This window comes from Halichoerus grypus, chromosome 5 (assembly GCF_964656455.1).
Source record: "Halichoerus grypus chromosome 5, mHalGry1.hap1.1, whole genome shotgun sequence".
NCBI lineage: Eukaryota > Metazoa > Chordata > Mammalia > Carnivora > Phocidae > Halichoerus > Halichoerus grypus.
In genome coordinates, this window is record NC_135716.1 from 175,319,970 (window position 1) to 175,335,230 (window position 15,261).

The 15,261-nt window shown below is 55.6% G+C and overlaps 1 protein-coding gene across 1 annotated transcript in view; it reads right to left on the reverse strand.

Annotated features, from left to right (window-relative positions):
- PADI1 (peptidyl arginine deiminase 1) overlaps positions 1-15,261 on the reverse strand; it is a 38,753-nt gene that overhangs the window by 7,964 nt on the left and 15,528 nt on the right. Inside the window, exons 2-11 of the mRNA XM_036066977.2 lie at positions 11,564-11,744; positions 10,296-10,368; positions 9,603-9,664; positions 9,093-9,210; positions 8,837-8,962; positions 7,108-7,280; positions 6,855-6,958; positions 6,338-6,461; positions 5,828-5,935; positions 4,363-4,514 (exon numbers count right to left, since the gene is read on the reverse strand). Of these exons, the coding sequence (XP_035922870.1) occupies positions 4,363-4,514; positions 5,828-5,935; positions 6,338-6,461; positions 6,855-6,958; positions 7,108-7,280; positions 8,837-8,962; positions 9,093-9,210; positions 9,603-9,664; positions 10,296-10,368; positions 11,564-11,744 (1,221 nt within the window). The remainder of the gene's footprint in view (positions 1-4,362; positions 4,515-5,827; positions 5,936-6,337; positions 6,462-6,854; positions 6,959-7,107; positions 7,281-8,836; positions 8,963-9,092; positions 9,211-9,602; positions 9,665-10,295; positions 10,369-11,563; positions 11,745-15,261) is intronic.

Sequence of the window (15,261 nt, forward strand, 5' to 3'; positions counted from 1 at the left end):
TCTTTTTTCAATATGTTATACAAAAAAGGGATCACATTTCTTGACCTTGCTTGCCTGGCTTAAGGATGTATCATGGACAAGCTCCCCAGCCCGCATTGAATCTGGTGCTTCTACCTTAAGCAGAACACAATCCAGCCCTTCCCTCCTCCTCTTCTGCCACCATCTGGCCCACACACCTCCCTCATCTAAATAATTCTAGTGGCAGGAGCACCTGGGTGGCTTAGTCAGTTAAACCTCTGCCTTCAGCTCAGGTCATGATCCCAGAGTCCTGGGATCAGTGGGCTCCCTGCTCAGCAGGAAGTCTGCTTTTCACTTTGCCCCTCCCCCCGCTCTCTCTCTCAAATAAATAAATAAAATCTTAAAAAAGAAAGAAAGAGAGAGAGAGAGGGAGGGAGAAAGAAAGAAAGAAAGAAAGAAAAAGAAAGAAAGAAAAAGAAAGAAAGAAAGAAAGAAAGAAAGAGAAAGAAAGAAAGAGAAAGAAAGAAAGAGAAAGAAAGAAAGAAAAGGAGGGAGGGAGGGAAGGAAGGCAGGAAGGAAGGAAGCAAGAAAGCAAAAGAAAGAAAGAAAGAAAGAAAGAAAGAAAGAAAGAAAGAAAGAAAGAAAGAGAGAGAGAAAGAAAGAAAAAGAAAAAGAAAGAAAGAAAGAAAGAAAAGGAATTCTAGTGGCTTGCCTCTTTCCCTGGTCTCTCTGCTTTCACCCTTGCTCCCCTGCAGTCTAACCAGACGGAGGTTTTTAAATATGTCAGATCACCTCCCTCCTCCAGACAAAACCCTCCCACCACCCGTCTCCCTCGCTGTACATGCAAAGTCCGCACAATGACCCGCATAGCCCCTACCAATCCTGACAACTCCCTCCTTCCACTCTCCTCTTCATCTGCTCAGTTCTGGCCATGCTGGCGTCCTGCTGCCCCTTGAACATACCAGGTACAGTCCTGCCTCAGGACCTTTGCACATGCTGTTCTCTGTACCAGGAATTATTGCCCACTCCCCATCTCCCCATGGCTCACTTCCATCTTCAGATTTAACTCAAATGTCATCTTCTTTCTCTATGAGGCCTTTGAACAATCCCTCAATCCTCTTCCCAGATTTATCTTTCTTTACAGCATTTGGTACTATTTGGCATACTTGCTATCTCGTGTATTGCCTGGCATCCCACCAGAATGTAAGCTCCAGGAGGGCTGGGATTTTGTCCAAGTTCACTTCTGGGCTCCTAGCACCTCTTACATACCAGATGCTCAAAAACCGTTTGTGAGTGATATGCTTTTGAACAGCCGTGTAATAGTCCATGGTCTCTACCACTCAAATATGCCGTAGACTCAACAAGCAATGATAAATGACAACACTGATTTGATCTGGGGGATAGGACTGTGGAAAATATTTTTCTTGTATTTCTGTTATTTTATGATAGTGCTGGCATTTTAAAAAGACTTCCTAAAGTGAGATCCTAAAGTGGAGAAGAGCGAGACCCCAGAACACGTTCATGAGCAGAATCAGGAACACGTGAGGTTGAGGGAGGGGCCCCGCCAGCCCAAGCCAGCCTGGGAAGCATCAGACCTGTGCTGGGAGGCACATCAAAACCACCACCAGGGGGCAGAATTGCTTAAAGATGATTTTTAAATATGGGGCGCGAAGCGGGGAGAACCCAAGCAGAGAATGGACAGGACACTTACTGAGCACCTAGCATGTGCCTGCCTGAGGCTCCTAGTACTAAGTATCTTGCTTAATGTCCACGATTCCCCTATGATGTACGTACAAATAACAGGCGCTGGTCATGATCTGAACTCTGCCCTGCTAAGCTCTCTGACCATCCCCGACCGTGCCCCTCCTTGCTCACTCAGCTCCAGCTCATGGACCTCCTTGCTGCTCCTCTAATGTCTCCAACACACTCCTGCCTCAGGGCCTTTGCACTGACCATTTCCACTCCTTTGCACGTTTTCTTCCCAAATACCCACATCTTCAACTCCCTCATTTCCTTCAGGGCTTTGTTTAACTGTCAGCTTCTCCCCAGGGTTTCCTTTATCTAACAATCCTATATTATCTACTTATGTATTAGTTTTGCTTATTGTCTGTTTCTCCCTGCTAGAATGAATATAGGTTGGCTGTTTGTTCACTGCTGAGGTCAGAAAGAAGCCAAGACAGGAACACAGGACCTCAGCCTGAGTGTTAAATTTTAGTTTGGGGTCCAAGGGGGTGATCTGGATTCTGACTCTACTGCTAACTTGCTGTGTGATCCTAGGCAGTAGCTGTAGCTCTCTGAGCCTCAGGGACCCCTTCTGTTTACCAAGGACCTTGCTCCTGGTTATCTATACAATGGTCAGTGGACTGGGTCACAGCTGCACTGGAGGTCCCCACCTTCCTATCCCCAGTCCTTGCTCTGAACCTGGGAGCTTCCAGAACATTTCTTTTATCCAGGGCCGCAGACCTGGCATACGGGAAGTCTCAATAAATATTTACAGAATCAGGTAAATGAATGCATAAATGAGTGCACTCCCTTCCCCTTTCTGAGCCTCAGCTTCCTCATCTGTGAAATGGGGATAATAATCATCCCAACCTCATAGGGCTGTTTCTAAGAATTACATGAGGCTAATCCTTAAATTAAATGAGGGTAAATCCTTATGTTCGTGGCACATAGTAGGTGGTTAATAACTTTTGCCCAATGAGTTCCAACCTGCTTCATAGGAGACCCACTGCTGGGGGCCCAGCTAAACAATACTTAAATTCAGAAGACAGTTAACATGAATTCTTTATCCCCACTAGTGCTGATTATATAGCTAGCACAGAGATTTTTAATAGACCCATTTCACAGACAGGAAACTGAGGCATGGAGTATAAAATAATTTGCTCATTTCGTAATGTATCTGTTGCGCACTGATACATCCCTAGCATCTTCAACCGTGCCTGGCACATAATAGGCATAAAATAAATAGCTTCAAATGAGTTAATTGAGCGCCTATTTCTCCAAAGAGAAATGAGACTATCACTTACTATAGTAAGTGCTGCTTAGGTGGTATACCCCAAAACACATGACTAGTATATGGCAGAGGTAGGACTCGAACCCAAGCCCATCTGTGCTCCAAAGCCTGTGCTCCTTCCTCCTGGGTCCCTCCCTGAAGCCCAGGTGCACTACCCGGAGGCCCCCAGGTCCTTCCGCCTCCAGGGCTGTGGGCGAGATCAGGTCCCCGAGTAGTGTCTGAGCGTGAGTCACCAGCAAGGTGAGCGCTCCTTTCGCTCTAGCCAACCTCAGCCCCGGGCATCCAGCTTGGGCACCCAGCTACGTGCCTGGGGTTGGTGCCAGGAAACCTCACCTCGCCCGATCCACAACCCCAAGGCTGCCAGCGTCACCACTCGAGGCTGGGTGACCTTCCTATGACTGCCTGGCTGCTCTAGATGTCAGTCAGGCCTTGGGGTTTTCACCTGGTTTCCAGGCCACCCCCACACACAAAGGAGAAGATGGCCTCTGGTGCCCTTGGCGGGCTTAATCTCCAGACAGGAAGCCAAGGACCCTGCCAGGATCCCCGGATGGCGCACCCCATTCTTCGGTTGCCTGCAGGCAGGGTGGGGACCCATTCAGCAGGATTTAGCAGATACTGTCACCTGTCTAAGCACTAACCCCTATATACCTTGTTTCCTGCCTGATGACAGCTGTCCAGGGTGGGACCCACCAAGTCACCTCTGCCACCCTGGTGTCCTGCCCAGCCACTCATTCACCGGTAGCCACCTGGTGACCCCTGGGCCCTTTAAGCTGTTGCTAGAACAGCAGCTATTTTGACCTACTGGGAGAGGTCACCAGGTCCATCTCCTGCCTCTGCGCCACATCGTGCGTCACCTCCCCGACAATTCTCATGTTTCAAAAGAAGCTGGAAATCTGGCTTTTTATGTCAGGCCTCCCCCATATATGTAGTTGGTGACTAATGAAGCTCATGAGATACTAGGCCAGCCCAAAGACCGTGGGTTTCTAGTTCATGAGTTTTCTCCAAAGAGAAATGAGACTTTAAATCTAAGTTTCTAGGGGCGCCTGGGTGGCTCAGTCGTTAAGCATCTGCCTTCGGCTCAGGTCATGATCCCAGGGTCCTGGGATCGAGCCCCGCATCGGGCTCCCTGCTCCGCGGGGAGCCTGCTTCTCCCTCTCCCACTCCCCCGCTTGTGTTCCCTCTCTCGCTATCTCTCTCTCTGTCAAATAAATAAATAAAATCTTTAAAAATAATAATAATAAATCTAAGTTTCTAGGACTCGAAGTCTTTGACTCCAGGACCACGAGCAGGAATGAAGACCGCTTCTCAGACTGGGGACCTGTGTTTGGGGTGAGGGAGGGTGCATGCTGCAGGGATCCCCACGCCCTCCCGCCTCCCGCCAGGCCTCTCACTTGGGGAAGCTGCTGCCGATGAGGATCCGGCCCAGGGGATACTCCTTGCCGCCCACTGTGACGGGCGGGCTGACATCCAGGTTGCCGAAAGAGTCAAGGCTGGAGGCACCAGCAGACAGGATCTCCCGGGTTACATATCCAAAGTCGGGACCCTAGGGGAGGACCAGCAAGCCCCCCCACCCCAGAAGGAGGGGTCAGTTAGGACAGGAAGTGACATCTCTTCGGCGGGGAGGTGGGGGGATGCAATTAAAGTCCAAGTCTGCAACAGGACGATAACAAGAAAATCCCCAAATGCTGGGAAATCAGGCAATACACTTCTGAAGAATCCTTAGGTCAAAGAAGAAATCCAAGTGGAAACTAGACAATATTTTGAAGTGTAAGGTGATAAGCATGCAGCCCACCAGAACTTGTGGGGTGCTCTCGAGGCTGCGGCTAGGAACGGCTGTAGCTCTGAACACACGTGTTAGGAAGAGAGAGGGTTGAAAAATCTTGCTTCCATTCCCAGCTAGGAAAAGAACAGCAAATTAGACGCAGGGCAAGTGGAAGGGAGGACAGAGTAAAGATGAGAGCAGAGATGAACAGGGAACGCCCCGGCCAGGTCAGGCCCAGGCTTGGGGTCAGGCCCTTGGCTGGTGCAGACTCACCCTGCAGGGCTCACTGTCACCTGCGCTGGGACCCGGCCCCGGCCCCTCCAGGCTGAGGTAAATGCCCTGCTCCGCGTTCCCGTGAGCTCCCGGACTTCCCCCTCCCAGCCCCGACCTGGACGCGGGCACTGTCCCTGCGCCGGGGCTGTGGGAGCTGGGAACCAGGCAGAGATGGCGAGCTGTAGGCCGCAGGCCCACCTCCAGAGGCAGTTCAGTGCAGTGGGAGGGCTGTGGGGACAGTCCCTCTGGTTTTACCTCTTGGTGCCCCTAGCTGCTTGGCCTAGGGTAAGTTACTTCACCTCTCTGAGCCTGCTGAACACAGCAGCTATCCACAGGACTGTGGATTCGAGAGGTGACTGTGCAAAGCTAGGGCCGGGTGCCTGGAACACGGCGCATGCGTGCTGGGACTGCTCTTGTCCCCATCCTGTGCGTGAGAGGCAGCATGGGGCCTGGCCCGCAGCAGGTGTTCAGAAAACATCTGTTACTTGAAAACAGGCCCCACCTCATAAAGGCAAGAGTCATGAGGGCTCACTAACGGCGCGTTCCCCCACGATGCAGTTTGGTCTCCCCAGGGCTGACCCCTCTGTTGACTTCCACCCACATGGGGGAGAAGGGCTCCCCAGGAGGACTTTACTGGCCTGCCCTTCCCAGAACAGGGGGGATTTGCGTGTTGTTGGCATGTCATTTGCATGTTCTATCCCAACTCCCCATTTCCCCACCATTTGTGTCCTTTAGCCCCCCTAAAGGATAAGGACCAGGACCAGCGAAATCCTATAGGAGGAGCCCCCCAAGGGACCTCCACTCCACCCTTTGCCACATACCAGGATCCGCTTATAGGGGAAATGCTTCAGACCTCTGTTTCGGGGAGAGTCAAAGACCACTGGGAAAGACTTGTGAGGGGCCTCAGTGTAGCCAAACTCCATCTCATCCTAGGAGGGGAAAAGAAGAGATCACAGTGGTGTCCCCAAGTGTGATTTTCCAAATGGGGTGATCCCCTCATACCTGGACCAGGGTGGGGCCACAGATGCTCCCTAAGACCTGGGTGTGCATGGGTCAGGGTTATAGGTGAGGCCTCTTGGGACCCCAGCTGGGAGAGGACTCTGTCTGGGACCCAAGCATGTGGGGGAAACGGGAGAGACTGGGATGATAGGGGCAGTGGGAACGTGTTTCCCTAAGCTGCCTGTGCCTCGCCCCCCCCCACCCCGACCGAGTCCTGGCTTTTCTTGGGAGACCAGGCTGCTTAGGAACCTGTGCAGGCCCCATTTCCCAAAGTCAGGGTAAAGGATGGGGACCCAGGCGTCCCGGGCCACCCTCCTTGCTCCTGCGCCCACCTGGATCCAGCGGTCATTTCGATTTTCAATCTGAGGGCAGATGATCAGCTTGCAGTTGGTTTTCAATGCTAGGTCAGACATGTCTTCCAGAAATTTCTTATTTGGGCCGTGAGAGTCTGCCACACTGCAAAACACAGGGACAGGGGAACATAATAGTGACCTCTGACTACCTTGGTCCCGTCCACCAGCGACCCCACTCCTGCGACCACCAGCTGCCTCACCAGAGCCTAGCCTCGCTGCCCGGACTCGATCCGAGCTGTCCCACAGGCAGGACACGGTAGAGGCAGGGACACCGACGCTGGAGCCCGTGATCTCAGCCGGGGCCTTAGCTGCTCAGCACAGGATGGGGCCGACCAGCCCAAGCCAGCCTGCTGCTCTCCCCTGTCCAGCCTGCACCCATGGGTGACCTCAACGCATCCGTTCAGGGAGTGAGGGCCCAACGGCGGACACAGCGTTCTGCTCCTATCTCTACCAGTCCAGAGATGGTGGGGTTCCTGCAGGAGGGCTGAGGCCTCACCTGCATGCATACAGCTCCAGGGGGGGCTGGGTGTTGGGGGTCATGATCCAGGGGGCCATGCGGAAGGCCACGGTGTCTGTGAAGAGGGGCACCTCAGGCAGGGTCTGGGGGGGAAACGAGGACTAAGTGGGCCCTGCAGGGAGCCCCATCAGGCCTCAAGTTCCCCCAGTCCCCCCACCTGTCCAGTCCCAGAGACTCCAAACTGGTCCCCCAAACCCTCAGCTGCCACCCCAGCCCCCAACACTGTACATACCTCCGTGTCCACCAGGCTGACACTGAAGGAGACCAGCCCCAAGAAATCAGCGTCAGGGAAGGTGAGTCCCTCCACAAAGAAGCTGATCTGCCGCTCCCCCTGCTGCCGCTTAACTTCGTAGGACAGGTGCTGAGGCCCCAGCACCTGCTTGTAGTCTTTCAGGGAATTCCCGCCTAAGGGAAACCAGAGTCAAGGGCCAGCGCTGGGATGAGGGATGGCAGGGAGGAAACCAGAGGCCAGGGATCTGGGGCAGAGCCACCCTCATTTTAGATCTGCTGGGGCTCCCCTCGAGCCCCACTGCGTGCAAGCTGTGTGACCCTGGCTCAGTGACTCAGCCTCTCTGAGCCTCCCTTCCCCATCTGTAAAATGGGCCAACAGTATCTCATGAGGTCAGCGTAAGCTTTAAATCAGATAAAGAGATAAAAGCAGCCCGCACAAAAGGCGGAAAATACCCAAACGTCCATCAACGGATGAATGGATAAACAAACTGTGGTTTGTCCATATAATGGAACATTTTCCACCCGTCAAAAGGAATGAGGTGCTGACGCATGCTACAATGTGGACAAACCTTGAAAATCTTTCTTCACGAACTGACACAGAAGGCTACATGTTGCATGATTCCATTTACAGGGAAGTATCCAACACAGGCAAATCCATAGGGACAGAAAGATTACGGGATACCTAGGATTGGGGGGTGGGGGGAGAGGGTATGGGGAGTGGCCGGTGACGGGTACAAGGTTTTACGTGGGGGTGAGGAAACGGTCTTGCAACTAGACAGAGGTGGTGGTCGCAGAGCATCAAGGACGAACTAAGTGCCATGGAGCTGTCCACTTTCAAATGGTTAATTTCCTATTATGTGAATTTCACCTCAATTTCCTTTTAAAAGCGCCTGGCCTGTAGCATTTCTGCGCTGCCCCCTTCCCTTCTGCCCTGAGGCTTGTCTGGGAAAGGTCACCCTAGCACGCTCTCATTCCCTGCGAAAGGTTATCCGTTCACTGATTGAGACTTTGCTTACGTTCTGGCGTCCCAGTAAGTGTTTCCAAGCGGGGCTCTGTGCCTAAACTTATACCAGTGGTGCACGAGGAGGAACATTCTGGCTCCTGCCAGGTTTAAGTGGCCAGAACAAGTTCTGGGTCAGTTTGAACAGAAGAAGGTAAGGGGGGAAGAAACAAAGGGGCAGGAAAAGCCTCTTTCTATTTATAAAAACGAGTAAAGGCAGCTCAGGGTTAAGGATGGGTATATTTTCTTTAAGCCACAGATTTTGATATATAAAATCTGAACATACGGGTTCTAAGGGCTGGCCTGGGCCTCAGCTTTGCTAGTTCTCGCTCCCACCTCACCCAGTCTGGACAGAGCCGGGGGTGCATCCAGAGCTCACCCATGCTGCCTGATCGGGGTGGGGGTGGGGCAGGCAGTGGAAAGAGGAGGGGTTTGGTGCTTAAGAGATCTGGGCTCGAATGCCTGTTCCACTCCCCGTTGGTTGTGTGACTTAGACACAGTGGATTCCTGCATCTGAACCTCAGTGGCCTCCTCTATAAAATGGGACTCGTTTTCGAACCTCCTTCTTAGGTAGTATGCTGTGAGCGGCTGGGGTGGCTGTTCATCAGAGGAAGAGGGAGGTATAGAAGATGCTGGAGGGGAGGGGGGGGATATGTATAAGAGAAAAAAGAGTTTGGGAAGCAGAGAATGAGCAGAGCAGGGAGGAAAGCGGCCCCAGCAGGCCACTCACCCCTAGCACAGAAGACCCCCACTCGTTTGGAATCCGAGAAGGGCACGTTCAGGACCAGCTTGTGGCTGTCGAAGAGCCTGTCTGGGCCGTCACAGCTCAGTACCATGGGGGACATGTCCTGTAGGTCTGCAGAGAATGGCACCCTTGAGACAGCCCTCCCTGCACCCCGCCGACAGTCTACCCCCGCCACTTCCCCCAGCCTCTACTGCCCCAAGCCACTGCCCTGGACGTCCCCACATACCCCTCTGTCACATACCATCCAGTGATGCCAGCTGGCTGTTGGTGAGGTCAGGCCCTCTGGAAGTGACACTGTCCCGGTCACAGTTCACCAGCAGGACGGCCCCGTAGCCCTTGGGGCCCCAGCGCCAGGTTTTCTGTGGCAAAACAAGAGGCTTTGGGGTCAGTGGGACCCAGAGGGCTGGGAAGGGGCTCTGGAGCTGGCTAGGGCTGGCTGCTTTGTTAACATGGAGACTTCTGTTTTCTGGGTTTGCTTCAAGATCTAAAGAGGGATCATAGATTTGGGGACTGGAGTTCCAGGTCTCTAGACCCAGAATCCACCCCGCACTTGTGCAGTGAACAACCTATGCAACCATACATGGTGGCCCCACCCAGGCATGGCACTGGAGGAGGAAGGGTGGTATCACTCCTTCAAGAGGAAGGGTGTTCCAGAAACAACCTTCCCAACCCACTGAGCTTTGGCCCTGCTTGGGGGACAGAGGTTTTGCCTGTCAACCCTGCCAGCCTGGGGTGGCCAGGAGAGTGTCACCTTGTCGCCGTGGCTCCTCTTCACCTTGCCCGTGCGATGCGTGTCGACATCGAGGGAGAGGTCTGTAAAGGAGTGGAGAGGGGCACCAGAGGCTCACCCAGTCCCGCCTCCACGCCCATGATGTCCAGGCCGAGGCGAGTTTCGCCCACGAGACCCAGGAAGACCCGTCCTGGGGACCACACCCAATGCCCGGGAGGCCATGCGGCCGCCCCCTGTGGTTCTGGATGTTGGAGGGACCCGGTCTCTGGCTCGTGAATTTATTGCCCATCTATGCGTGCTGAATTGCTAGCTCTTGGTGGCCCTCCCCTTGGCCCTTGGGAACGAGCTGAGGCTCTAGGTGCTGGTTGCACTGTTGTCGGAGCCAGCGGCCAGGGCTCTGGCTGAAGGCGGCTCGCGGATCTCTGAGGTTTAGCGAGGAAACTTGGAGTTCCAGTGGTGTGACAGGTGGGCCTCCGGAGGAAGGAGGCCTAAGGTGGGTCTAGCTGTCGGCCATGGGCCGTGCAGTTTCTAGATTCTGGTGGCCCTAAGTATTGCTGGGTCTCCATCCCTGACTGAACTAAAGGCCTCTGAAGAAGTTCCTCGAGGTGGAAGAAGATGGCCATGGGCCTTGCACTCAGGGGTTCCCCTAAGACCTTCAAGCAGGCAACATGGAGGGGCGGGGGGTATACGGGGAGCCAGGGAGGTGGTACTTACCAACGCCGGTGAGGTAGAGCATGCTGTGGCCCAGGGCGCCGCCCTCATGCCCCCCGAAGTAGGACACCTTCACCTGTGGGGACATCGTTAGCCCTGAGCCAGCACGACCACCCTCCAGAGATGGCAGTGGCAGGGGGCGTGGGGGCACACCCCAACAGTCCTGCTTCGAGGCAGGGGAGGCCTGGCCATCCCGAGGTGCTCCCCGCTGCAGAAGGTCCAAGATTCCCGGGCTCCTGGCTTGGACTCAGAGCTGCCTTCCCCAGCTAGAGAGGCTGTGGATGCCTCCCAGGCTCCAGGGCCGGGCTGAGGAGCAAGGAGGGCTGAGTAGGGTGGGACGGGTCCCAGAGGGAGCAGCTGGACCCTCAGGAATCCATGGAGATGTCAGAGAGGAGGAATGAGGGGAGGGACGGCTGACGCCATTGACATCAGCCAGTTACTCAGCCTGTGTAGGCTTCTGTTTCTTCATCTGTAAAATGGGAATAATGACCACACGCCCCCACCCCCACTCCCAATAAAAGCCAATGGTCACAGAGCTCTTCCCGTGGTCCCGAACCCATGCCGAGGGCTCTACCCAGGCCATCTCAGTGAGCTCCCAAGATGGCCCCAGGAGACCAGGCCTATTCCCAATGAGGCCACTCCCGGCCCTCCCTGCAGGCATGCAGCTAGTGAGCCGGGGAGGTGGGGTTTGAACCCATGGCAGGCTCCAGGACCCCTGCTCTCTCTCAATAGCTAAACAGTCTCTGCTTTTTCCCTGTCGGGGGAGAAAGGGCCATGTCAGTGAACCAGTGGGTCACTGTGTGTGTGGTGGGCGTCTGGGGGCGAGTGATGAGGGGGCTGTCCAGGAAAGAGAAGTCTTTCTCCTTCCTTAGATACGAGGACAGGTGCACATCCCGGTGGGCACCTGCATCTCTGTGCATGCGCGCATGCGTGTGCACGGCCGCCGCTACGGAGTCCTGCCCGCTACGGGGCTTGTTTTGGGGTCTGTGTGGAGGTTGAACACAGGCATTCATGTGAGGGTGCCTGTGAATTTGAGGGGGTGAGTAGGCAGGCTGTTTTTATGGGAGGGTTCATTCGTGTGCGTATGGGTGACGTCGCAGCCTTGGGGTGGACGTGCGTGTCCGGGGTGTCTGCGGCCTCAAGATGTGTTGTGTGGACGCCGGTGTCAGAGTCTCATGGGGTTTGGCGGCGCAGGGGTGATGTGATGGGGTTATGCTTGGGTGCGGGGGGTGGGAGACGCGGCCCCTGACTGTGGAGACGTGGCCTCTTACCTTGAGATCATGTAAGTCCTTACTGGCTGCATCCACGGATACGGTCACCTCCACGTTGGTGTCCAGGGGCCAGCGGGACTTGCCTGTGGGCACCCACACCCGAGCCGGGTCGTAGACCATGAAAATCTCCACTCCAGAGCTCCCAGAGACTCCGAAGGTCTCGGCCCCCTTGGGCACATCACTGACAGAAAGGAGAGAGGCAAGTCTCCAGGGGGCTCAGGAGAGAGACCACAGCGGGGTAGCGGGTGGGGGCTGCCACTGGCCAGGAGACCAGCCCGACTGGGCGCCAGGCAGCCGGGGCTCCATCCCAGCTCTCCACTGATTCCCACGTGACCCACACTTCGCACCTCATCTTGTCCTCTGGCCTCAGCCTCCCCATCTGTAACATGGGGCTTTGCTCTAGTGGCAGAGCCCTTTCGGCGGACCCCATGCGGAACCTAGGACCTAAGACAGACACAGGGGAGCGGGGTATGGGGCCAAACCAAAGCATTTAGCACCCCTCCTCTAACAGCGGTCCCCGAGGCTCCAGAGAGCAGAGACAGCAAACCCCTGGACAACCTCCAACCCCCACGCCAAGGCTCCCCATTCTGATACCTCCAAATTCTCCACAATCCAATAGGAAACCCACTTGGTCATCCACCTCTCACCACCTCCACCATCACCACATGATTGCTGGGCAGCCTCCTCACTGGTCTCTGCAGACCCACCTGTGCACCCCCCCCCCGCCCGTCTGTTCTGCACACAACACACTAAAGCAGATTGTGTCGTTCCTTTGCCCAAAAGCAGTGGTACCCGTTACACTCAGTAAAAGGCAGTCCTCACAGTGGCTTACAAGGCCCCCTGTGATCTGCCCCCTGCCACCTCCCTGACCTCTCCTCCCCACAATGCTCCCCCTCGCCCACTCTGCTCCAGCCACACTGACCTTCCTGCTGTTCCATGAAGCTGCCCATCTGTCCTGCCTCAGGGCCTTTGCACTGGCTGTTCCCTCTGCATAGAATGCTCTTCCCTCAGGTGTCCACAAGGCTCATTCACTTACCCTCTTCAAGGCTCTGCTTAAATGTCACCTTCTCAGTGAGCCCCCATCACCCCATTTAATGCTGCACCATGCCCCGACTGTCTCCCCCTCCTCCCTATCCCTCTCACTCTGCTCTGATAGCTAGGCCCCCCATGTGGAGCCCATACCCTAGAGGGGAAGTTGTGTCGGTGTTTCTCCCTCCCCTGCGTGTCAGGGCTCTCCCCTGCTGTTCCCCAGGACAGAGCCATCAGCCTCAAGGTCACCACTTAAGGTCAAGTCCACTTACTAGACATCCACCTGACTGCAAAGATGCTAGGCCAGAGGGGTCCTTTGATGTATCCTCCGGCCTCTATCCTTTCCTGGACCCCTGAGAACCCACCCAGATACTAAACCCTCTGGAGAAATCAAACACCCCTCCACAGGCCCCACCACGGTCACCTGTGCCCATCAAACTGCCCCCAGTGACAATGGGTGACGGTGGTCATAGTTACAACCCCAAGTCCTACTCAGCGCTTGGCTCTCTGATGCTCGGCAAGGCAGTTTTCACTCTCCTCACTTTACAGATGCGGCTGGGGTGGAGAAGGGCCCTGGGGCCCTGCAGGCTGCCGACAAGACCCACCCGTGCCACCCCACCCTCGTGGCCCCACATCCCCGTGAGCCGTGGTACCTTCAGGAAGCCCCATCCTGCATGCCCTTCATCCTTGTTTAATCAGTTACCATAGGAACCCAGGGACCCCAGACACTCATCCTCTAATCTGACCCCATCTCCCATCCGCCCCCGCTCCCAGATAATCCCACGCACCATCACCCGCACGGTGGCCTCAACCACATCTCAGAGTGTGTCCCTGACCTTCATACTACCACAGAAACCTGTTCCCCGCAGTGGGCAGGGACCCCCCCGCTGCAGCCCTCTCAATGGTGGCCACTCCCCCCCCCCACTCCCCCTACCCCCGGGCCCAGAGGTGGGCAGGGGTCCTGCGTGCTCCTCCCCTGTCGTTGCCACATCATTGTCACTCTGCCCCCATTCCTGGAGGGGGTCAGCTCCTGCCACTCTCCTGCCTTGCTGCCCCCACTTACTATTTCAGCAGCCCCGTGGGTGATGGGCCAGCACCCCGGCGCCTCAGCGCCTGACCTCCTCTTCCAGCGAGCCTGGCCCCCGCCCTCCGCCACCCGCGCCCCGGGCAGACCCCGGACTTTGTCATTACCAAGAACTGCGCCCACCACACACTCCCCTGTCAGCAGCCCACCGATACCACCAGCTAACCAGCCAGCTCACTTCTCTAACGCGCCAACCCCATCAAGCCCCCAGCCCCACCGGGACCCGCAACCACTGCGGGTGGAGACCTCTCTAGCCCCTCTGGGCAGCCCTGGCCCCTCCTGGTCACAGGCTCAGAGTCCCCAGCCCGCCTCACAGTCACTCCCTGGCACCGCTCAACATTTCTGCACACCTTCCCCTCCCTCAGACTGCCTAAGCACCGCCCCAGCCCCCAGAAAGCCCCCTCCCTCCTCCCCACTCTGCCCCTGCACACCCTGAGGCTGACCGCGTCCCACTCAGATTCCTGACCGCCGACCTTAGATGACCCTTGCCACCGCCCGCAGCCTGACAACATTTCTGGGGGCTGGAGAGCCTGGGAGGGAGGGGCTAGGGTATCAGGCCCGTCTTGGGGCTCCGTCTCCTGGGCCCTGGGGTCAGGTCTTTGGTCTCAAGCCTGCCCATAAGGGCTCCAGCTCTGAGCCCCAAGGCTTTGGGGTCTGGGCTCTGGGATCAGGGCTGCGTTCTGACATCGAGAGGACCTGGTGTGCAGCATCAGAATGAACTGGGGCCCAAGACGGGGACGGGACTGGGCTGCCCCAAATTTCTCCCTCCGTTTCTTGCCTACAACCCATCTGCCTGAGGTGGAGAGGTGGTGGGAGGTGACAGCTCAGACACCCACACCTTCATCTCTTTGGCTCCTTTCCTCCACCGGGAAACGGAGTTGTGCGAGTTTTGCGTGCTAGCTGCCCAATCCTGTGTCCCCGTTGTCCCTGTAACCTGCCGCTAGTCAGGCCCTCCTCCCCGCTGTGCCGTTGAAACTGCTGTGGTGCCAAATCCAGAGGTCCCTTCTCTTCTTCCTCTTGAGACCCGCCAGGGGCATCTGACCCAGATGATCAGCTGTCCTCCTTGAAATACTTCCCACTTGGCCTCTGGGACACACGGCGCTCCTCTCCTCCCCAGGCTTCTCCTTGCTGCCCTGCCCTCCTAACTGCAGAGTGCCCCAGGCGGCGGGCTGGCCCCCATTAACCACCAGCAGTTGTGGGGGGAGGGCATAGTTAAGTTGATTATTAGTTTTACTGATACAAATGATGTGTAGCACACAATATACTAACAATAGTACAATATATGTTACTCTTCATCATAAAATTACTATAAATCCCCCCAATTCTTACAGAATGCCTCTCGAAACCACAGCCAAACCCTGCTGGCCATTCAACCACAACTCCACAAATGGAGTTGCATCCCAATCTGCTCATTCTTTCCCCCAAAAATTTGTCGTCATGAAATTTGATGCGTGACGTAAACGCGGACTGATACTTTCATTTGTGTTCAAGAATAAAATGAAAGCGAAGCCATGGAGATAAACCTCACTCCATCGGTGATATGAGCAACTTCTTTGCTGAGCCAGCTAATGCTGGACGAACACTT